We start from the raw sequence: 24,782 nt of genomic DNA, 5'->3' as shown, positions 1-24,782 counted from the left end.
TGGTCTAAGAATTCTTTTATTACTCCTAAGTTCCATTTGGCTATTTTTATATAGTAACTATTCAGATCAGATAGATTTTAAAGCCCTGAAGTTTGTTTAATCCTAATGACTAATAGAATATTGAATATGGCTATCCCTTAAGATCCTAAATCTTTTTTAATTCACCAGTTTATTTTAGATAAGTAAAAATATTTATTTCATTTATGAAGAGTGGGGCAAGAAAACAAAAATATTATTATAGAGGTGGAAATCATCTTTATTATAGCAGAATGATACACTTATCTGAGTCCTTTGGCACATCTTGGAAGGTTAACTTTCTATTTGAATGCTAATTCAGGGTGCAGAATTAATTTAGAGATGGATTCCTTTGCTTGAGCTATATGATTAGCATATTTTAATTTAATTTTTATATTTTATTTGCACTTGTTAATGGGAATGCTGCAGACACTGATTTTAATGAAAAGATTTGTGTAAGAGGTAGTTTTAAGGCTTTGCACATCATTCTTATTATTATGTATATTATAGTAGTGCCCAGAGGAGCCCGGGTCAAGATCAGAGCCTTGTTGTGGTAGGTGGTATACAGACCCAGAGTTAGACAAGGTTCCTGCCCCGGAAACTTGTCTGTGAGAAGACAAACAATACAGCAAGAGCAGGGTAGAGGAAGAAATACTAAATATTTGCAATTTCTGTATACCTAAATACACTGTTCTTCTTTGAGTACCATTTCCTATGTGTATTCCACACATGGGTACTCATGCGCGATGTCTTTTGGCCTGCATATGTTCTTGTAGCTCTTCTCGTGCTCCTGATTAAGAGTGTAAGAGACCGTGAGATTGTCTCTGAGTTCCATATCAATCAAACAAAATACTTACCTGAATTTTTTCCAAAACCCTGCTCTTCCTCTGAAGACAAGAGACTTCACTCCATCAATATTCAGCATGCCCTGGCATTCTACCTGCAAAGAACCAAACCCATTAGGAAATCACCAAGACTTTTTATTGCCACAGCAGAGAGATATTGTGGACAAGCCATATCCTCCCACTGCTTGCCAAGCACCCACATGTGGAATACACATAGCGACCAGCACTCGAAGAAGTGGAGGTTACTTACTGTAACTGGAGATTCTTCAAGATGTGTGGTCGCTAGCCATATTCCACTACCTGCCCTCCATCACCTCTGCTTCGGCTCCTATTGGATTTGTGGTAAGAAGGGGAACTGGAGAGGCATCCAGCCACACTGCCTCTTATACCCTCAGTTGGGACCACGAGAAGAGCTACTGCACATATGTGGGCCAACAGACACTGCTTTGAAGAATTTCCAGCCTTAGTGTACATGCACACCCATGTGTGGAATACAGATAGGGACCACACATCTGAAAGAGCCTTCAGTTACAGTTAAGTAACCTCCTGTTAAATGAATGTTTGTGTGTTGTTTTTTTTGTGTTTTTTTTTTAATTTTATAAATATCAACTTTTCCAACTGTCCTCAGCTTAGCCATCATGTTTCCTGAATAATTGTAGGCATCATGGTTAGAAGTGATTTTTGAGAAGAGGTTTGTTTGTAGGAGGGAGAGGTGAGCAAGTTCAGGGATGGTGTGTGATGTATTGTAATTTGAAAATAGTTAATAGCTTAATTGAATCGTTTCTGAACACCTGATATTGTCAGAAGTTTCCAAATGAAATTTAAAGCCACCAAACATGACTTTATAGAGAAGAACTTGGCAGGGAGATGAGTTACTCCATGGCACCCATGCAGTAAATAATACAGTTTTAGATAATGTTCTGCAGCAGGTTCTGTACTTATGGGCCTGTACAAAATTCCAAATTTTTGAGCTTAAAACCAAAAGTATACCATATTATCTAAAACAAGCTGGCTACGTAAAAAAGTTAATTTATTATTTTATGAAAATTATTTTAAATGGTGTATTCTCTCAATAACACTACTGTAATTCCATTAAATGAAGACAGTATGCAGTTCTTGTGGTAAGAAACAGTACTTCTTACCAGCTACGTGAGTAGTTGTTGTTTATTATATGTATTACAGTAATACCAAGAGGTCCCAACCAAGATCACTGCCCCTCTGTCAGGCGATGGACAAACATAGTGAAATTCATAATTCATGAATGTATTTAAATTCAACAGATGTCTTGCACAAAGCCAAGAAATAACCAAGTGGTTTTGCCACTTAGAAATATAGTTCTGACATGCAAATATATTACATTTTGTTCTTCATTGGGAGAGACTTGTGAATACACACTTGGGGGGAATATTGTGTATTTGTAACAATATCAGATTTCCTTCAATAACAGTTTGAATATTTAGATTAGGTCCATCTAGTTACACTTAAATTAATATTAAGACAGCTAAAGCAAATTTTGCATCAAAATATTCCCAGTTTATTTATTAATACAGTGAACGTGACTGTAAAGATAAGACTTTAATAAGGAGTGATTCATTGTGGTGTCCACATTTGTGTAACAGTATTCTGCTAAAATGTTTAAATATGTTCTTGTATAATCAGTGTTTATGTCCATTACTTTTTTTTCCTCCCTGGGCTGTGATGGCAACTATAGACCATGATGATTCTGTTCCTGACTTTAACCCACGAAACATGGGACTGGTAAGAAGAAACTGAGCTCCTTCCCTCCTCTCCCCAATATCCTGTTTTCATTTTGTTCAACTGTGCAGAGTGTTGTGGCTTGTAGTTATGTTAATTTTGGATGGAGTGTACATTAAAGTACTATTGAAATAGAAAACTAAATTTAACTAAGCTTGCAATCTGTCTGGATAACTGGCAAGCTAGAGGAATAACAAATAGGATACTTTATTCAGGTCTCTTTGCTGAGGCAGGAAATAAGTTCCATGGCTATATATCTTGATATATACATATGGCTGGATTCTTCACTGCCTTTTACCCTGTATAGTCACGTACATCTGTGCAAAGTTAGGAGCAGAATGCTGTACCTAGTGTGAGTTAGTGGAGAATGCTTATTTGGTAGAACTTTACACAGTTATATATGACTAAACAAGGTACAAGGCATAAAAAATCAGGCACTGTTTCCAACAAGATATACAAAAGCCATAGAGCTTATTTCCTGGTTCAGTGAAAAGAACTGAATAAAGTGCTATCAAATTCCAATTCTCCACTAATTCACACTGGCCACAACAAGTGCAATGAAGAATCAGGCACTTAGAATGTCACTTAAACTATTACTCTGAGATCCTTGCATTGCCTCATGATGCATAGCTAATAGAGCAGTTATGTGTTCAGCATAATGTTAGTGAACTTTGGTTGTAAATAGCTACCTGAAATTCTCCTTTGGAGGGTTGATTTGCAGTACATTTTCAGTTTCCATTGTCTCTTTCCTCTTTGAACTCAAAGTTGATAGACATTATACTGATTCTCAACACAGAGAAATCCCTTTACAAAACCAATTCTGTAATAAATTGTTGCAGCCATGTTGTTTATTACAAGTTCAACCTTTGAAGTATGTAATAAGGATAGCATAACAACAAATACTAAGCTATGTTACAGTTGCATAGAAGTACATTTTTTTTAACTCTGTACCATCAAGGACTTGATGTCACAGGGGATTAGTAAAGGCTTTTGAATCTTTTTTGTCTAGATCACTACTTTGAATACAATCCAAAAGTCATGAAGGATATTCAGTATCTTTCGTGAAGTAAATTGCCATTCTGGGTTTAATTCCTAATGGACATGGATTCATGTTACACAAAGCACAGTCACAATTGACACCCATGTAGACAGTTTTAGTAGACAGGATTGTTGTGGAAAGTGGCCAAAGTATGAATTGTTAGGGAAAGTCTCAAATATCTTTAATCCTATTATTTTTGCCAATAGAACAGGACTGAAGCACATTTGAGAGCACTGCACTGTTTTGTAGGTATAAAGAAGACTTTAAATTTCCAGTACTGTGCAGTGTTGTTCTAGCCGTGTCAGTCCCAGGATATTAGAGAGACAAGGTGAGTGAGGTAAATCTTTTATTGGACCAACTTTTGTTGGTGAGAGAGACAAGCTTTCAAGCTATACGGAGCTCTTCTTCCCAAATGGGAAAGGTACTGAGAGAGTGTCACAGCTAAATACAAGATCAAACAGATAGTTTTGCGTAGGTAGTTAGCATATATTCTAAGGGACCATTCAAGGTGAAGTGGCCCGTTAACAATCCTGTACTCATAGGACAAAGAGGGGTGTTAGTAGGGTACAGATTGTTGTAATAAGCTGTAAATCCAATATCTTTATTAAGACAATGATTTGTAGTGTCTAACAAATTTGAGAATTTAAGCTCCCAGGCTCATCTTTTGAAAGTGTTGTGCAGGTTTCCAGTGCACTAACAACTATGAGAGTGAAACCAGGAAATCACTATGCTCTCAAATGAATAGGAAAATGACAGAAGACAAAAACACCTGTGGGTGAACACTTTTCACAAAGCGATCCCATTATATCTGACTAGTCAGTCCTGATCCTCAAAAGAAACCTGGACAACGCTTTCAAAAGTCGAGCCTGGGAGCTTAAATTCATAACTTTGCTAAATGCTACAAATCTTGGTCTTAGGCCAGGTCTATACCACAGGCTTATATTGGTATAATTACTTCGCTCAGGGGGTGATAAATCCACACCCCTGAGTGATGTCGTTATACCGACCTAAACCCTGTTGTAGATAGAGCTTCTGCAGTCAACATAGCTACTGCCTCTCAGGGAGGTGCATTAACTATGCCAACAGGAGAATCTCTCCCAGTGGTGTAGTAATGTCTTCATTTAAGTGCTATAATGGCACAGCTGCACCGATGCAGTGTTTTAAGTGTAGACCTGCCCTTAATAAAGACACTGGATTTATTGCTTATTACAACAATCTGTAACTCACGAACCCCCCTTTTTGTCCTCTGACTACAGCTATGTTAAGGGGCCCCTTCATCTTGAGTGGTCCCTTAGAATATGTGCTAAATACTTAAGGGTTCTCAAACTGGGGGTCGTGACTCCTCAGGGGATCTTGAGGTTATTACGTGGGGGTTGTGACCGGTCAACCTCCACCCTCAAGCCCTGCTTCACCTCCAGCATTTATAATAGTGTTTAATATAAAAAAATGTGTTTTTAATTTATAAGGTGAGGTTGTACTGAAAGGCTTGCTGTGTGTAAGGGGTCACCAGTACAAAAGTTTGAGAACCAAGCTATTTGTTCCATCTTGTATTTAGCTGTGACACTCTGAGTACCTTTCCCAGACCAGAAGAGCTATAAGAGCATAAGAATGGCCATACTGGGTCAGCCCACTGTCCTGTCTTCTGACAGTGGCCAATGCCAGGTGCCCCAGAGGGAATGAACAGAACAGGTAATCATCTAGTGATCCATCCCCTGTCACCCATTCCCAGTTTCTGGCAAATAGAGGCTAGGGATACCATCCCTGCCCATCCAGGCTAATAGCCATTGATGGACATGTCCTCCATGAATTTATCTAGTTCTTTTTTGAACCCTCTTATAGTCTTGGCCTTCACAACATCCTGTGTCAAGGAGTTCGACAGGTTGACTGTGAGTTGTCTGAAAAAATACTTTCTTTTGTTTGTTTTAAACCTGCTGCCTATTAATTTCACTTGGTGACCCCTAGTTCTTCCTTATTTACTTTCTCCACACCAGTCACGATTTATAGATCTCTATCATATCCCCCCTTAGTTGTCTTTTTTCCAAGATGAAAAGTCCCAGTCTTATTAATTTCTCCTGATATGGCAGGTGTTCCATACCCCTGATCATTTTTGTTACCCTTTGCTGAACCTTTTCCAATTCCAAAATATCTTTTTTTGAAATGGGGCGACCATATCTGTACACAATATTCAAATGTGGGCATTCTGTGGATTTATATTAGAGGCAATATAATGTTTTCTATCTTATTATCTATCCCTTTCTTAATGATTCCCAACATTCTGTTCACTTTTTTGACTGCCACTGCACATTGAGTGAATGTTTTCAGAGTGAATGTTTTCAGAGAACTATCCACAATGTCTCCAAGATCTTTTTCTTGGAGCTAACAGCTAATTTAGACCCCATCATTATGTTTTCCAATGTGCATTACTTTGCATTTATCAACCTTGAATTTCATCTGCCATTTTGTTGCCCAGTCACCCAGTTTTGAGAGATCCTTTTGTAGCTCTTCGCAGTCTGCCTGGGACTTAACTATCTTGATTAATTTTGTATCATCTGCAAATTTTGCCACCTCACTATTTACCCCTTTTCCCAGATCATTTATGAATATGTTAACTAGGACTGGGCCCAGTACAGACTCCTGGGGGACACCACTATTTACCTCTCTTCACTCTGAAAACTGACCATTTATTTCTACTCTTTCAACCAGTTCCTGATCCATGAAATGACTTTCCCTCTTATTCCATGACTGTTTCTTTTGCTTAATAGCCTTTGGTGAGGGACATTGTCGAAGGCTTTCTGTAAATCTAAGTACACTGTATCCACTGGATCCGCCTTGTCCACATGCTTGTTGACCCCCTCAAAGAATTCTAATAGATTGGTGAGCAATGATTTCCCTTTACGAAAAACATGACGACTATTCCCCAACAAATTATGTTTGTCTATGTCTCTGTGGCTTACGTTTAAAGAAGTTTAAGGAATGTTACGTGGATCTAGCCCCCCACTCTCCCACTCCCCTTCTCAACTCCCTCACAAAACTCCCCTGTTAGCGCTCCTGTTCACTCCTCTGTTCGCTCCTCTGGTGGCTTAGGAGTGGGCTTTTTAAAGCCCTGGGCTTCCTGAGTAGTCCCGCCCCCTGGTTAAGGGCTGATGGAAGCTGAAGGGGGTAGGGATCAAAGCTCCATTAAGAAGCTCTCAGCCTTGCCTATCAGGCCATTTGGCTCCGCACCCACACGTTCAGCACACCGTCCCCAAACAAACAGACCACATGGTATATTTCAGTCCAGCAGCAAGCACACCACAACAAACACAAATACACACACAACAGACATCAAAACTTACCCCAAGAGTCACGTAATTGCTCCTTCACCTGGAGAAGTCTGTTGCAAAACTCCCCCGTTAGCTGCTCTGTGTCTCTCAAAAGCTTGTATCTTTTACCAACAAAAGTTGGTCCAATAAAAGATATTACCTCACCCATTTTGTTTCTCTAATTTCCAGTGCCATCAATCTGGCACTTTTCAGAACCACTAGAATACTAATAAACAAACCAGCAAGCAAAAAGCAAGAAAACCCCCAACCAAACAAAACAAATCAAAAAACCACTCAGACACTAGTACAGCTGAACTGAGTGTCTTCTGTTTTACTTTTTTTAGTTCAGAAATGAATCCAGTGAATTCTTGAAAAATTCACTATTGGAATCTGAGAGTGCTTTCATTGGTGAGTTTATGCCTCTATATTTAGCAGTATTTATGTTTATGTTCTACATGACATTTGATATAGTGGTGGTATTGTTCTCAAACAAAGTGATTATGCCTCTATTTTAAAAGTCTCAAACCAGTAGACTTTTCCAGTGGAGTTGGTAATTGTCAGCCCTAATTATATGTGTTGGGAAAGTCCTCTCTAACTTAAAAAGTGGATGTTAATGTAATCACCTACTCCTTTTTGTCCTCCTTTCTGTGCTTTGCTTTTCATCAGTGCTGTACTATATAGCTCTATTGTTACTGTAATCATTTTCAAACCTTAATGTGCCATAATAGCTTGCAGTTTTATTTCAGACATAGTGTAAGAATTCTTACTTGTCCTTCAACTACCAAAGTCTTGTTTGATTGTTTGATTGAAGTTGGAAATGGAAATGAAATGGAAACAGAACAAATAGCCTAAATCCATTCTCTGTTATCTGTACTACTAATTAAGACAAGGCATTCAGACTAAATTGATTCCCCCAACTGAAAGTTAGCATTGTCTTTTATACGAGCCACATCTCTAGCTGGACCTAAATTCCATTACATTGTCTCCAGATTCTGCAGCATTGTGATGCCACTGAATGAGAATTCTCCATAAGCTTCATTTTTATAAAGAATTGAAGTTTTAACATGAGTTAAATATTGCGGCTTATTTTGTTATCAAATTCCATTTATTTTATGCTCTCCCCACATTTTAAACTTTCAGTACATCAGATATTTGTACTGAAATTGTCCAGGTGAACCTGGATGTTTTGGCAAGTTGGTAGTGGACAATGGGACTTTTGGCACCTGGGGAGCGATGGGAGGCAATTTTGTGATTGTGGGATAAGCAAGTTATCTGGATGTTTCTGCTAAAATGATCAGCAGTGAAATACACAACAATATTGATTGATAAATATTCTTTTGTTAGATTTCATAGGACTTGTCTGCACTTAAAAAGTTCAGGCCCTGCAGCTGTGCACCACTGTAGTGCTTAAGTGAAGAACCTACCTACACTGTTAGGAGGGGCTCTTGAAGGCAATCTGCTTCCCCATCAAGCTAGTGCTATCTACTGGGGGTTAGGCTGGTTTAACTGCATCGCTCAGTGGGGTGAATTTTTCACACTCCTGAGCAATGTAGTTATAGTTGCCTAATTTTTTAGGTAGACTTGAGGTGAATAAGACTGTTCTGAGCTATTGTTTCATGCAGCTCCATTGGCTTGTGCTTGATTTATATTTGGAAGATTGATTTTCAGAACTAGGATGATTAAAATGTGTATACATGTGTATGTTTATGTGTATATTGTAAATGAGCTTAGAGTCTGTAGCACAGTTCTTTGGCAAGGGTAGGGCAAGATGACAGTTCTTCAGCAAATGCTTTATAATCATAGATAGATAGAGGTCTCCACCCATTATGCAAGAAACAGAACAATTCATTCAGCAGCTTCAGTTTAGAACTACAGGTCATCCATTCTGAACCAATGTAGTACTTAAAAAGTCACAAACTTGAAATCAGCAGGTCAAGAGCTCCTTCCGAAATTCGGGGGCGACACCTCTCGATGACGTCACTTGTTGGCGACAAGCGTCGTCAATGAGAGGCGTCCCCGCCAAAATGCCGCTGCGGCATTTCAGCGGGTGCTCTCCCAGGGGCCAGGACACGGGCACATTAAGGTGCCCGGCGCCCGCGGGCACCGCGTTGGGGACCCCTGGTCTAGTATGTGCTTCTTTAAACCCTTGATATCTATGTGTAAAAGTGAAATTATATTTTTCCTCTCTGTTTGTCATGTTCATTTGTCACATCTTGTTTCAAATTAGACTGTAAGTGCTCAGGACAAGGCCCATGTCTTCCTGGAATTTGTATACAGAACCCAGTATAACAGAGCCTGTGACCTGTTTGGGCCTTTGGGTGCTGGCCAGTATAGATGTCAGCAGGAATACTTTCTTGGGCATAAGGGTGCCTCAAATTACCCTTTCTTATCACCAAAAGGTCAAAAAGCCTGCAACATTTATTCTTTATGACATAGAGTGTAGCCTGATTTGGGGAGGGTTAGTAGGGACAGTGGAATTTATCCACTTAATTTAGTTTTATTTAATAATTAATTTTCTAATTAATTAGTAATGTTAATAATAATTGATAGATATTAATAATATGGGTATGGCTCGCCAATATGTGTGATCAGAAGATAAAGTTCGTCTTGAATCAGGCTTCACAGAATTTATACAAGGAGATTGGGGTATGTGACAGAAAAACTATACTGAGACAGAATTAGTCAAACAAGACCTTTTATTTAAAATCAATGAAACAAGAAGTAAATGTAAAATGTTAAAAGCAGTTTGAGATTACAAAGTTACAAAATATCACAGTTCTTTAAGAGATATAAATCTATAATAATACACAGTTCTAAATGCACTCTGTAGCAAATAGGATGTTGTTCACACCTTTGATAGAGGAAGTTATAAAGAAACTGGTTATGAGTTAAACCCTTTTTTAAACTAGATGTTTTAAAGTAAAACAGAAATAAGACTTATTTCATACTTACAGCTATGAAAAGACTTAATACTACGACTTAGTATTGACAGCTTTCGTAGGAGAAAGAGGCTTCGAAGCAGGTTGAGACAATAAGAATAGAAAGATGTATCGCCTGTCTAATGGAGGATTGTCACCCTTTTTATAGGGAGAAATCCTTCCTCCTATGCCCAAATTTGTCTTTCCCCCATGGAAAGGTGAGGGTACCTGTTTTCATAGGTTGACCTTTTATGTGCGTATGGATGACAGCTATTTACGTATCTTGTGGTGTACGTGTTAGATTTGTGGGCAGAAATACCCCACTCTTCACCCTAACTAGGTGAAAGGTTAGCAGACATTCAAAAAGTCCCTAGACAATTTGCGTAGGTTTGTATCCTATTATTACTTTTCTGAGTAAGGGTCTTAAAGGTTGCTTTCAGCGTCACAGAGGAAATAGGCCAGGATGTCTGGCCTAGAAGCTTCTAGGTATCTTGCATTACAGCTTATTGTAAATAATTCTATTAATCTATGCAGCCTACACACTTATCAAAAAGACATTTTATACAGACCAACAGATTAATCCTCAGGGCTACAAGAGGAAATATAGAAGTTTTATGCCTGTAAATTGTTTTATGAATCTAAGAAACCCTATTTATTCTGTATTTCCCCCTACACCCAACCTATGAGTAATCACTGCCTTTGGCTCCAGGTGAGGGGGAAGAAGGGTGTCAAGTTTTTTGTCAAATGTGAATTTCACATTAGAAAACATTCAAACTCATTGTGTTAATATATAAATATTGGAGAGCATGATATAATCTGACATGAGCAGGGGCATGCACAGGATCTAATTAGTCTTTTCCATCTCTTTGATTCTATGAGTAGACTGCACCAATCTCTCCTCACTCTCAGAGATGTTATTTATTATTTACTGATTAAGTGATGAAAGTATGCTCAGTGTTGTACCAAATGTAAATATTGAGAGTAATTGTATAGAAGACAGACATAGAAAGACAGAGAACCCAGAAAATTCTGGAACAGACATCCAAGAGGAACAATGGGGGCAAAACCTCTAGCTGGCTTCAAGACAGCTTGGTAAGTTTACGGAGGGGATGGTATGATGAGATTGCCTAAAATGGCATGTAACCTATCTGTGACAGCTAGCAGCAAATATCTCCAATGGCTGGTGATGGGACACTGGATGGGGAGGGCTCTGAGTTACTCCAGAAAATTGCTTCCCGAGCGTCTGGCTGGTGGGTCTTGTCCACATGCTCATGGTCTAACTGATTACCGTATTTGGGGTCAGGAAGGAATTTTCCCCCAAGTCATATTGGCAGAGACCATGGGGCACGGATCACTTGCAGGTTTAAACTAGTGTCACTGGTGAATTCTCTGTAAGTTGAAGTCTTTAAATCATGATTTGAGGACTTCAGTAACTCAGCCAGCAGTTAGGGATCTATTACAAAACTGAGTGGATGATGTGTTGTGGCCTGCAATGTGCAGGAGGTCAGACTAGATGATCACGATGGTCCCTTCTGACCTTAAAGTCTATGAGGATACCCTGGGAAACTCAGAGGAAGTGGTCACAGTAGGTAGCTTTTTAAAATCTAATAATGCTGATATGGAGATACTCTGTTTTTTGTCTCTAGATGGAGTATGTTCCCAAGAAGAACTTGCAATCAATCTAAAAGTCCAGCTAAGAGCAGGGAATGTGTTTAACAGGAACAGTACACTAGATTTTTACTTGTGGTGACATAGTTTCAAATATTAATCAATATGTGATATCTAGGCAGATGATCAGTGAGAGTGATTTTTGTGGTTTTGTTATAATCCCCATTTGTACATCCCAAAACCACCGTACAACAAGCAAAGGTCAGAACTAGTATGGAGGGCATACAAGTCTTTTCTCCCATTCATCTGCACTTACCATGTCCTTATAATGTTGGAGAACAAATGCCTGTCTTCTACGTCAACAAGCAAGAGAGAGGAAGATCTGCTTCCCTGTGTGCAGAAGTGGTAAGCCTCAGGAAGCAGTGTTTCAGCAATCACATCACCGTATCAACAGCCTGCCTTCTGGGGAAGCAGAATGTGCTCACAGACTGCTTCAGCAGACACTCACACTCACCCACGAATGGAAACTTCACAACATGATGCTGCACACCCCAACCAGAGATCTATTCGCTTCTCAAACAAACAGCAAATGCACCACGTATTGGTCCAGAGGAGCCCCAGGTCACTGCTGCCAGAGCAATGCACTGCTTCTTACCTGGTCAGGCCAGTTCAACTATGCCTTTTCTCCGATGCTGCTCCTGCCACAAGTTCTACACAAGATCTGACAGAACATAGCAAGGCCCCCTTCTGGCCCAGACACTTCTGCTTCCCCAGCATCCTGCGTATGTCATTTTGCCCATCAGTTATCCTCCCAATATTCCCTGGGTTCCTGACTCAATGCAATGGCAAGATCAAACACCCCAATCCATGACCACTCCACCTCAGAGCATGATATTTGGATGGGTGGGATCCCTAGAACATTCATGTTCCTCATCTGCATGAAACAGCCTCTCTAATAGCAGAAAAGACTCTGCTAGGAAATATTACCTATCTAAATAGAAATGCTTCTCATCTTGGACACAACAAAGAAGCGTCCCACCAGAGATTACAGATATTCCTCTCATCTTAGACTATATTCTATCTTCGAAGACCTTGGGTCTATCCATCAGCTCCTCATCAGTCCACTTAGCAGCGATTAGTGCATACCATTCACTTGCTCGAGGCTACTCGATTTTCACATACCTACTAAACTATGAATTCTGGAAAGACTTTCCTGCCTACTCAGAAGAATCCACCCCAATGGAACCTGAATCTCATTCTCTCAGTGCTAACAAGACCCCCCCGCCCTCCTCACCCTCCTTTGAGCCTTTAACTACTTGCTCCATGTCCCTCCTGTCCATGAAGTTCACCTTTCTTGTAGCTATTACATCAGCAAGAAGGGTTGGTGAACTGGGAACAATGACGGCAGACTCTCCATAAACTATATTCCGTAAAGATAAAGTTTCTTTGCATTATACCCCAAATTTATCTCCAAAATTATTTTGGAATTTCATCTTAACCAATACATTAACTCACTTGTGTTCTTCCCGAAACGGCATGCTTCCACAGAAGAACAAAGACTCCATTCCCTTGATGTTTAACAAGTCTTGGCCATTTACCTGTACAGAACAATATCAATCAGGAAATCTTGGAGACTGATTGTCGCCATGGCAGAGAGCATCAGAAGGCATGCCATCTCCACCAGGAGAATCTCCACATGGGTATCTGGATGCATTCTACTTTTTTATCAGCTCTCAAACCTCCCTCAACCAAAGGCTTCTCTTCAGGATGTACCCCTCCTGGACATCTGCATAGTGGCCATGTGGATTCATAGATTCTAGGACAGGAAGGGACTTCAAGAGGTCATCAAGTCCAGTCCCCTGCCCTCATGGCAGGACCAAACACTGTCTAGACCATTCCTGATAGACATTTATCTAACCTACTCTTAAATATCTCCAGAGATGGAGATTCCACAACCTCCCTAGGCAATTTATTCCAGTATTTAACCACCCTGACAGTTAGGAACTTTTTCCTAATGTCCAACCTAAACCTCTCTTGCTGCAGCTTAAGCCCATTGCTTCTTGTTCTATCCTTAGAGGCTAAAATGAACAAGTTTTCTCCCTCCTCCTTATGACACCCTTTTAGATACGTGAAAACTGATATCATGTCCCCTCTCAGTCTTCCCTTTTCCAAACCCAATTATTTCAGCCTTCCTTCATAGGTCATGTTCTCTAGACCTTTAACCATTCTTGTTGCTCTTCTCTGGATCCTCTCCAATTTCTCCACATCTTTCTTGAAATGCGGTGCCCAGAACTGGACACAATACTCCAGTTGAGGCCTAACCAGTGCAGAATAGAGCGGAAGAATGACTTCTCATGTCTTGCTCACAACACACCTGTTAATGTATCCCAGAATCATGTTTGCTTTTTTTGCAGCAGCATCACACTGTTGACTCATATTTAGCTTGTGGTCCACTATAACCCCTAGATCTCTTTCTGCTGTACTCCTTCCTAGACAGTCTCTTCCCATTCTGTATGTGTGAAACTGATTGTTCCTTCCTAAGTGGAGCACTTTGCATTTGTCTTTATTAAACTTCACCCGGTTTACCTCAGACCATTTCTCCAAGTTGTCCAGATCATTTTGAATTATGACCCTATCCTCCAAAGCAGTTGCAATCCCTCCCAGTTTGGTATGATCTGCTAACGTAACAAGTGTACTTTCTATGCCAATATCTAAGTCGTTGATGAAGATACTGAACAGAGCCGGTCCCAAAACAGACCCCTGTGGAACCCCACTAGTTATACCTTTCAAGCAGGATTGGGAACCATTAATAACTACTCTCTGAGTATGGTTATCCAGCCAGTTATGCACCCACCTTATAGTAGCCCCATCTAAGTTGTATTTGCCTAGTTTATTGATAAGAATATCATGCAAGACCGTATCAAATGCCTTACTAAAGTCTAGAAATACCACATCCACCGCTTCTCCCTTATCCACAAGACTCGTTATCCTATCAAAGAAGCTATCAGATTGGTTTGACATGATTTGTTCTTTACAAATCCATGCTGGCTATTCCCTATCACCGTACCACCTTCCAAGTGTTTGCAGATGATTTCCTTAATTACTTGCTCCATTATCTTCCCTGGCACAGAAGTTAAACTAACTGGTCTGTAGTTTCCTGGATTGTTTTTATTTCCTTTTTTATAGATGGGCACTATATTTGCCCTTTTCCAGTCTTCTGGAATCTCTCCCGTCTCCCATGATTTTCCAAAGATAATAGCTAGAGGCTCAGATACCTCCTCTATTAGCTCCTTGAGTATTCTAGGATGCATTTCATCAGGCCCTGGTGACTTGCAGGCATCTAACTTTCCTAAGTGATTTTTAACTTGTTCTTTTTTTATTTTATCTTCTAAACCTACCCCCTTCCCATAAGCATTCACTATGTTAGGCATTCCTTCAGACTTCTCAGTGAAGACCGAAACAAAGAAGTCATTAAGCATCTCTGCCATTTCCAAGTTTCCTGTTACTGTTTCTCCCTCCTCACTGAGCAGTAGGCCTACCTTGTCCTTGGTCTTCCTCTTGCTTCTAATCTTTGTGCCTTTGCCTTTCTAATCTTGCCCCTGCATTCCTGTGTTGTTTGCCTATATTCATCCTTTGTAATTTGTTCTAGTTTCCATTTTTTATATGACTCCTTTTTATTTTTTAGATCATGCAAGATCTCGTGGTTAAGCCAATGTGGTCTTTTGCCACATTTTCTATCTTTCCTACCCAGCGGAATAGCTTGCTTTTGGACCCTTAATAGTGTCCCTTTGAAAAACTGCCAACTCTTCTCAGTTATTTTTCTCCTCAGTCTTGATTCCCAGGGGACCTGACCTATCAGCTGTCTGAGCTTACCAAAATCCACTTTCCTGAAATCCATTGTCTCTATTTTGCTGTCCTCCCTTCTACCCTTCCTTAGAATTGCAAACTCTATGATTTCATGATCACTTTCACCCAAGCTGCCTTCCACTTTCAAATTCTCAACGCGTTCCTCCCTATTTGTTAAAATCAAATCTAGAACAGCTTCCCCCCTAGTAGCTTTTTCAACCTTCTGAAATAAAAAGTTGTCTGCAGTGCAGTCCAAGAACTTATTGGATAGTCTGTGCCCCGCTGTGTTATTTTCCCAACATATATCTGGGTATGTTCTGTTCACACGTTGGCGAGGTATTATGCCCTGAGACATGACTCTGCTGCTGATGCCGCCTTCAGGTCAGCGGTTCTCTGCTCCAGCCTACCATCCATATCCTTGCACCCTCCTCCTACTTAGGTACTGTTTGTCAATCACCCATAGTGCAATGCAATAGGGACCATCACTCAAAGAAGAAAAGGAGATTGCTTACCTGTAACTGGAGGTTCTTCGAAATGTGTGGTCCCTATCTGTATTCCACTAACTGCCCTCCTTCCCCTCTGCTTCGGATCTTCTCTGATTCCTGGTGGACAAGGAACTGGAGAGGCAGTCGATCTGCCCCACCGTTTATCACCTTGCTCAGAGGCACAAGGTGAGCCAGGGCACACGCACACACCAATGGACACTACTTTCCATTTCTCTGGCTCCAGGCTTATGGTGTGCATGCGTAATCCCACTGTGGAATACAGATAAGGACTATGCAGGTTAGTAACCTCCAAGAGGTTAGTAACCTCCTCTTTCAGAGCCAAAGATGTTTAAAGTAACAGGTTGTGATAAGTAGCAGAGGTGAAATAAATGCTTCTATTCTCAGTTCTTCTGTTAAGCATGTGATTTTATCACAATATACTATGGAAATATTTCAGAAACTAAGAACAATGGTATTGTTATGTATCGTCACCAAGAATACTGGTGTTTTTAAGGTTGACTTTTAAATGATATTTTTAGGTAGAGAGACAAGGTATATGAGGTAATATCTTCATCTATTAGACTAACTTTTGTTGGTGAAAGAGACAAACATCAAGCTTACACAGAGCTCTTCTGGCTTTTATTTAAGACTTAAGTTAGCTGGCTAAGTATTATGAAATCAAAAAGTAATGCAAAACATTCACAACTTATTTGTTCCAGTTCTTCTTTCCATGTTGTTTGAAAGTATGTTACAAAAGGTCGTGAGAACTTCAGGTATACCTGCGACACAGTAGTGTCTCTTTTGACATAGTATCAGAGGGGTAGCCGTGTTAGTCTGGATCTGTAAAAAGCAACAAAGAGTTCTGTGGCACCTGATGAAGTGGGTATTTACCCACGAAAGCTTATGCTCCAACACATCTGTTAGTCTATAAGGTGCTACAAGGCTCTTTGTTGCCTTTGACATAGTGTCATCTCCTAGGCCAGGACAAAGATGCCCCTCCTATGACTTCTTTTATACATTGTTACCAACCAGTTACATATTACATTCCAGATATTGTTACAACCTTGTACCCTATAGTTTGAACAAAACATTTTCATCTGTACCTTTACGAGGGGTCTGTGTGTTCTTGTACCGTCTTTTCTGATCAAGAATGTGCTTAGTTGGTTAGGTGATACTTAGATGTTACACTTCTGACAAGGCCTATTTTGGTTCACCGCCTTTGGTTCATACTGTTAGCCATGCGTAGCGCTCTAGCAAGGCCTACACCAGATACCAAACTTATGTTGTTGGGCATAAAAGGTGCAAACAGGAGCCTGAAATAGGCAGTGGAGACAAGTTTCATACACTGTGTGTGTTTCACAACAAAGGAGGGATTGAAAATCGTTGTTAAAGGAAGACAGGATCATCATGAGAAAGACATGAAGGACATAAACACCACTTGAGGGTACATCTATACTAGTCAGAGGATACACATTTGTAACTTGATCCTGTTTGAATAGTTTTGGGGGGCTTGTTAATGTAAGTGGGACTTAACATATTATTATGTAATCAGGCTAATAACTCAGATATGATCAAGAAGCCTGATTACAGAATGTTGTTAAGGAACACAATCACCCATAGATCTCCCTAATAAACAGAAATACCAAAAGCGCCAACTGGCAGAGGGCATAAGAGGCGTACAGGGGTTTACAGGGATCCCCTGGGTCTGATGTCTGCATAATAGTGAGCCAAAGGATGTCATGTGAAGTCTCTACTAACAGCCAGTAACACATTGGTCATTTTAATCATTGAAAGATGTCTGTATGGATGATATTTAAATAGTTTTCAACATAGACAGATAACTATGTTCTTCAGGTATGTGAGTTAAGACGGGTTACCAGAGGGTGATATAAACAGGTTCTGTTTAGTCAGGGGGTAGTAGATGCTTATCTCTCTGGTTAGTCAAAATGTATTTTGTGGCTTACAGTTTAAGACTTTTTACATTACTGAGCCTGATGCTAATGAAGAGATTGTGAATTCACATAAGAGAAGATCTTCAGGAAAAAACAAACACAGCAGGGGGCATCATGTTTGATTAAAGACAATGGATTTTGGGGGTATAACTTGTGGGTACTGAGGAACACCTGGAATTGTTCACTTAGGAGAGGAACTGTCAGTGTGTTCTGTCTTGCAAAAGGAGGATCACAGCCACCCTGGCTGGAAAACACTGCTAAGACTTTAGGTGAGCTAAACTTTATTAGACAAGACAGCATGTTGTTAATTAAGTCCAGTGCTTGATTTCAGTGTAAATGTAAGTGTTGTGGGTTAAATGGAGCGGTGATCTGAAGGGAAGCTGGTAAGCTGGTGTGTATTGTTCTTTTGGAAGCAACTCATTGCTCCAGGAGGATACTTGGAGAGCTCAAGGGTTGGAGTGTGCCTATCACTGACCTGTAGAGAGAGAGGAGGGCCTGCTTAAGCCTGGAAGGGAATGCTTGTGTTGCCCGTGGCGAACAGAATTGGGGAGCTGCCGTCTGACAGGTACAACAAGGCTTCCTCATTCTAAGGGCAGCTAGTAGGGAGGAGCCTTGCTGGGTACTCTGAGAAGTATCACACATACCCATTACATACAAGTCATTGTTATGCAGTATCACTAAGCTTAGTGGTTCCCCATGGGATGTCCTGATGAAAGGTATTTCTTCCTTTAGTGTATCTGTGTCAAGTTGTGTGTGCTATATTAGCACTGCTTGTTTAACAACTAAATGTAATCAGACTTATCACAGTGGTGATTTGATTTTCTTGAGAGATTTGTTCACTTTCCTTTTTCCAGGCACTAATGGGGAAACCTTTCCAGCTTTCGAAGAAGTTAATTTATCTTCACAGCCACCGCCATCTGCAAGGGAGAGGAGACGAATAAAGAAGAAAGCAATGGAGTTTACTGTATGTATGAAATGTTCCTTCCCGCACCCCTCCACCTCTCTTTTGCATTTGATGGAGAAATCTCGGGGGTTTCTGAGAAGAGAGACTAATACGAGTAGTGGTATGGAAAAACTGTTGTATAGAGAGATTGAGAAGATTGGGGTAGTTTACTTTACAAAGGAAACTAATAAGAGGGGACATGATAAAAGTATATAAAATAATGATTGGTACAGTATAGAGAAGATAGATTAGGAGCTTCTCTTTTCTCTTTTTTATAACACAAGAACAAAGGAACAATCAGTGAAATCAAAAGGTGACAACTGAAATCTCATGAAAGGAAATCTTTTTTTTTTTAAACATGATATGTAGTTAAACTGGAACTCATTACTACAGGATATCATTGAGACCAAAACCTTAGCAAGATTCAAAAAGGAATTAGACATTTATATCTACAGTTATAGTAGCTAATGCGTGGAAGAGATATTAAACCTCTTTTTTCATGGCAAATTAATTTCTAACTGTTAGGAATTGGAAGGAGATTTGCCTATTGTGGAGTGTCTTGCATCTTCCTCTGAAACATTGGTATTGGCCACAGTCAGAGAGAATACAGTAGACTAGATGACAATTACTGTGTTTCCTATTTCAATAGGTGACATATTATATGGCTGTAGATTATGTGTATATACATAATATAAATGGGTTGTATACCTAGTGGCCATTCGGCAGGAGCGTCATATTTACTGAAATCTTCCCATGTTTTCTAAATCTGCAGGATGATGTCCCTTTTAGCAAGTCACCGGCGCCACAGCCTGACAGCTTCTCTTTGCACTCAAGCTCCAGTCTCAATGTTGATCAGCTGAAAGCCAGGAATGAAGAACGATTGCGAAGACTGAATGAGTTGCAGAAGAAATCTGTTAACCTAGGTATGACTTTGTTGGATGTTAAAGATAAAGAAACAGATATTAACAGACAAACTACTTGTAGACTAAACAAGAAGAAATTGGCTAAAACAGACAAATTAGATTATTTTGACATAATTTAATACTCTACATCACTGGTTTGCTGGAAAATCAGTTGATAAAAAAGGTTTGAATGGAAGTTTGTTGCAAGTTTTGAGAGGTCAGGGATATAATAAGGAAAATGAAAGGTTATGTGATACCAACTCAAGACTTGTGTTGTGACTAGGATAGTGGTATACAACCTAATATCTGATGCATCTGTGAAAAGAACTAAAACCCTTCAATAAAACCCATAATGCAGCTGGGCAATTGAACCATGAATATGGAAGCTATATTCTTTTTTACCTCCTGTGGAGATCAGCACATGCTATGAAGCATTATGTTTCAGTACTCCACTTTTGGCACATGTAACTACAGATTATGTTGGTGATAAAATTCTCAAATAGCAGTACTGAACTCTGAGCTGCTGTCACAAAGAATTCCACAGGCTGACTTTATGGAGAAGCATTTCCTTTTTGTTCTGAAAGTGTCTGGTTTTGATTACATGTACTGATTTGTCCCCCAGTCAGTACTTTGGGACATACTCAGTTGTGCTGAAAATACTCTTTGGCATAAGTCTCAAATCTCATCTTCGAGTATAACTAATCAACATCCTGTCTATGCAGTTTTAAAACCAGTGTTTTTTTTATTTGACCGCCATTATTCAGAAGGCATCACAAAATGCTTTACAAACTGTATGTATTTGATTTTGTAGCAAATGGCACTTTTACAACCAGAGTTGTTCCTGTCATCACTGGCTCGCTGTAATTTTCATCCAGTAGAGCAACAGTGGTGAAAAACCCAACATGCTTGACTTTCTTTGTGCTTTTACTCTGCCTTCTATTCATTTCTGTCTTCTTTGCAGTTAAACTCTCTTTTGAAACCCTCCTTACGCCATACAATTCAAATATATCTTCACCATATTCAGTCCTCTCCTGTCTATCTACCCAACTTCTTTTCTTGTTCAATCACACTCCTCATGGTTTCACTTAGTATTGTGTGAACAAAGTTGCTATTAATTATATATAACTTGGTTGGTCTTCCTTTTTTTGAGCCAGTCTCAACGTTTTCTTCCTTTGCTACTTAGTCCTGCTTTGAGCAGGGGGTTGGACTAGATGACCTCCTGAGGTCCCTTCCAACCCTGAGATTCTATGATTCTATGATACTTTGACTGCCATATCTCTGAATGAGGGTCTTCCTTCTTACTATCCATTTATATAACTAGTAGTATTTTACTAGATTAAAAAGTTGGATTTTACAATGGCATTTAGTGTAATCTAAGCATAGCCTATCTGTCTTTTAGTGATTGTCCACGTGGATTCCATTCTTGGTGCCCATGAGACTTATGCATGCGAGATCGGATTCTTTTGGCCAGCATTGTCTTTGTGACCCCCTCCCCACTCCAGGTCATAAAGGATGGAGACAGTTCAGCCATCCCTTGGCTCCTTCTTTCCCCCTATGGCAGCAAGATGGAACCCTTGCAGTGTCCACCTGCTTTCCTAGCAATAAACACTGTCCTGTTACTGAATTGTTATTTATGAGTAAACTGGTGTTAGTTGATAATGTAGATCAGGGATTCTCAAACTGTAATATGCATACACTTGAGAGTACGTGAGACATCTCTGGGACTATGGGGGAGAAATTGTGTAATGGTGGTTTTTATTTATTAATTATTTTATTGATTGCATTTTCATAATAGGCTACTCAGATGAAGCTTTCAAACTCTGTGGGAATTAGTTATATAAAATACAGTAGTTAGTTTACTTCAAGATGTACCAGTGAGAACAGATACCTAGAGACTGTCACATACAGAGCCCTCACCTCCAATCACTGTACAGCGCGTGTTCAGTTGCCCAGCAACTGTCCAGTCTAACTGAGCTCAAAATTAGGGGGAGATTTTTTGGTTGTATATTTCACACTACAACTATATCTGTATGTAACAGTGAAATACGGACAGATGGCTAATGACAGGTAGTGTTAAGAATAACACATAAATTATCAGCAATGAGAAGGGCAGGGGTATGTGGGCAGCTGGTAGATCTGGAAGGGAGACACAATAAGAAAAGTTTGTAAACCTCTGGTATAAATAATTAGTTTTATTTTGCCCATTGGCATTAAAAGAAAGCCTTTTTATCAGTTAATATGCCTGAAACCTCTACCAATGCCATCCTCTACTCAAGTAGAGGGGATATTAGCATGCTCATACACCTGAAGGGATTGCCTTACCTCTAATCCTCCCTGTTGGTGCACAATAGGGACTTCTCTCTCATGCATCCTCCTTCTCCTCCATGGGGAGCCCAATGGGAATCTGGGAAGGACTCTAGGGACTGCTCTCTCAGGAGGAAAAGACATGGATCTCATAGAAGACGGGCCTCCTGGAATCTTCCTCTGTGTCCAGCAGTCCATTACCCATATGTCTATCAGCCTGAGCCTATTGGGGGCCCTGGGATGCAACCTCATTCACATAACCCTGTGTCTACCGCCCCCCACTTCCAGAGCTAGATCCCCTTTTCCCAAGAGCCCAGTATAGACTTTTCTAGCCAGTCAAGTATTGCAGTCTGAGATATTAGAGAGGTAGGATTGGAGAATGACACAGATCAAACAGCTGAGGGAGAAGAACTAATCCTGGCTGCAATTTCCTCATCTTTTCTCAATTAAGCAGTAAACCCTTTGATGTCTGCTCCAGTTTACAGTTTTAAGGCACTCCAAGACCTCATTAAATGTATGGCTGAGGCTCTCAACATACTATGGAAGATGGTTCAAGAGAAATCACAACTTGCTGGACATTCTGCACCATTCCTTGCCTGGTAGACCCTTATTTATACACATGATGAGCCTGTTAGTGTTACAACCTGCAAAAGATCTATGGCAGATCTCATCCAAGTATGCAGACTGAAGGTACCAAGTCCCTTCTAATGGATTTGAGTATTTCTGCTCTCACTCAGTGCTAGGATCTCTGGTTGTAGATGCTGTCCAGGAGAAGTCCAAACAAGGATCTCTCAAGCCAACAACTAGTGAGAAGGACCCTGAAAAGTTGGTCTTATTTGGATGTAAAATCTACTTATCACCCAGCCTTCAAATGAGAGTAGCTAATAATGAAGTACTTCTCACAAAGTACAGTTACTTCCACCGGGACAAGCTGTCTCAATTTACAAGCAGGTTTCCTATGGAATATAAGGAAGAGTTAGAATCTATAATGACCAAAAGGCAGCTGGTGGCTTGCATTTCCCTACATGCAACTCTAGATGCATCCGATACAGTGGCACACATTGTGGCCACATCTGTGGTGATGAGAAGATAGTCCTGACTACAAGCATTTGGGTTACCCAGAGTGGTTTCAACCACTTGAAGCTCAGCCAAAGATATCAGTAAGAACATGCCTCAGACTTCTGGGACACGTGGCCTCATGCACCTACTTAATGTGGTTTGCCAGACTTCACCTACCCTCCATTCCAGGGTGGTTGAAATCAGCGTATCTGCTCATGAGGCACCAAATGAACATGGTGGTCATGGTCCCTTAAAGCAGCCTCTCCTTGTTAAACTGGTGGAAAGACCCTTTTCTGCGTCTCGACCTACCAAAATTGGTGACAGATACCTCCAAACAGGTTGGGAGAGCTCATTGACATAATCTTTAAACTCAGGGTGTGTGTTTCCTTCAGGAATCTCACCTATACATAAATGCCTAGAGTGGAGAGCCATCCATCTGGAGGTATAAAACATTTCTGCTTTTACTCCATGGTCCACAGTCCAGGTGCAGACAGACAGACACCACATTTATGCATTTTATCAGTAGACAGAGAGGAGCCAGGTCATCTCTGCTCTGTCAAGAAGCTGTTTGACTTTGGAATTGGTATATTCATCTCCAGATCATACCACTGGCCCTGCATCTGCCAGTCATTCAGAACTCTAGCCATTTACTTCAGTAGACAGTTTAGATAGCCACGAGGTGTTGATCAAGGATGCAGTGTTGCAGAACATTTTTCTCAGGTGGGGTTATCCATCAGTAGAGCTACTTTCCACAGACCAGAACAAGAAATGTCAAGTGTTCTGCTCCAGAGGGGCCCCAGTCCTGGCTCCCTGTCAGATGCCTTTCTCATCCCCTGGATACCAGGACTGATACATGCCTTTCCCCTGATTCCCATGCTACTGAGGAAACTGAAAGATCTGCAGTATTGGCCAGACAGTTTGGAATTCAGGTCTGGTGAACCTCTCAACGTAAGCCCCAAACACTGTATGTCAGACAGAGCAGGCAGTCTTGCAGACCAATGGTCAGATCCTGCACCTGGACCCCAATCTGTTACATCTGGCAGCCTGGATGCCAGCTGGGTGACATCCACCAAAAGCTGTTCCAAAATTCTACCCCGAAGCAGGAAAGCCTTAAACTAGACTTTAAAAAGCTAAGGAGAAGTTTTTTGTTTAGGCATCTCAACATCAACTCTCTCCTTTTGACATCACCCATTTCAGCATGTACTAGCCCTTAAGCAGTCTGGAGTTTCTGTCAGCTCCATAAGGGTACATCTAGCAGCAGTATATGCATATTACTCTCCGATACAGGGTCATTCTGTATGTTCCAACCCTATAGTGATAGGGTTCCCTAGGGTACATTAACAGGGTTGATTGGCTCCCTCCTTGTTTTGAGCCGTTAGTATCCTGTTCCCTATATCACTTTCCGTGAAGATTGCTGTTTTAGTAGCTATTACATCAGCTCAGAGGGTAGAGGATATTCACACATTCACGATGGGTACCCCTTATGCAGTGTCTCCTAAGGATAGGGTTACTCTTGTGTCTAATCCCAAGTTCCTGACTGGAGTTGTTTGAGTTCCAAATTAACCAATTTATTCATCATCTGGTTTTCTTCCTCAAGTCTCACTCAACCCTGGGGAAAGGAAAACTTTATACACTTAAGTAATACGGCCATTGTCAAACTATCTTAACAAGATTAAATTGTTCAGGAACACACCTAGACTGTTTATTGCCTTTGCTGAAAGGATTACGGTTGAGGTATTTTCCTCAGAGACATTATGAAAATGTATCTCCAACTATGTAAGAGCAGGATATGAGTTACCGGTATTTATT

At 40.4% G+C, this 24,782-nt stretch overlaps 1 protein-coding gene across 12 annotated transcripts in view; it reads left to right on the top strand.

Annotated features, from left to right (window-relative positions):
* The window catches only part of CSPP1 (centrosome and spindle pole associated protein 1), a 163,598-nt gene that overhangs the window by 123,017 nt on the left and 15,799 nt on the right, over positions 1–24,782 (top strand). For 9 of the 12 annotated variants that reach the window (XM_045006701.1, XM_045006706.1, XM_045006698.1 and 6 more), the window contains 4 exons: positions 2,572–2,618; positions 7,301–7,364; positions 18,620–18,729; positions 19,481–19,631. In XM_045006701.1, coding sequence (XP_044862636.1) covers positions 2,572–2,618; positions 7,301–7,364; positions 18,620–18,729; positions 19,481–19,631 — 372 coding nt within the window. Of the gene's footprint in view, positions 1–2,571; positions 2,619–7,300; positions 7,365–18,619; positions 18,730–19,480; positions 19,632–21,009; positions 21,117–24,782 lie in introns of those variants that run through there. The other 3 variants (XM_045006702.1, XM_045006705.1, XM_045006700.1) reach the window with 3 other exon arrangements.

This window comes from Mauremys mutica, chromosome 2 (genome assembly GCF_020497125.1).
Source record: "Mauremys mutica isolate MM-2020 ecotype Southern chromosome 2, ASM2049712v1, whole genome shotgun sequence".
Classification (NCBI taxonomy): domain Eukaryota; kingdom Metazoa; phylum Chordata; order Testudines; family Geoemydidae; genus Mauremys; species Mauremys mutica.
Note: the sequence above shows the minus strand (reverse complement) of the source record. Positions and strands in the feature narration are given on the sequence as shown.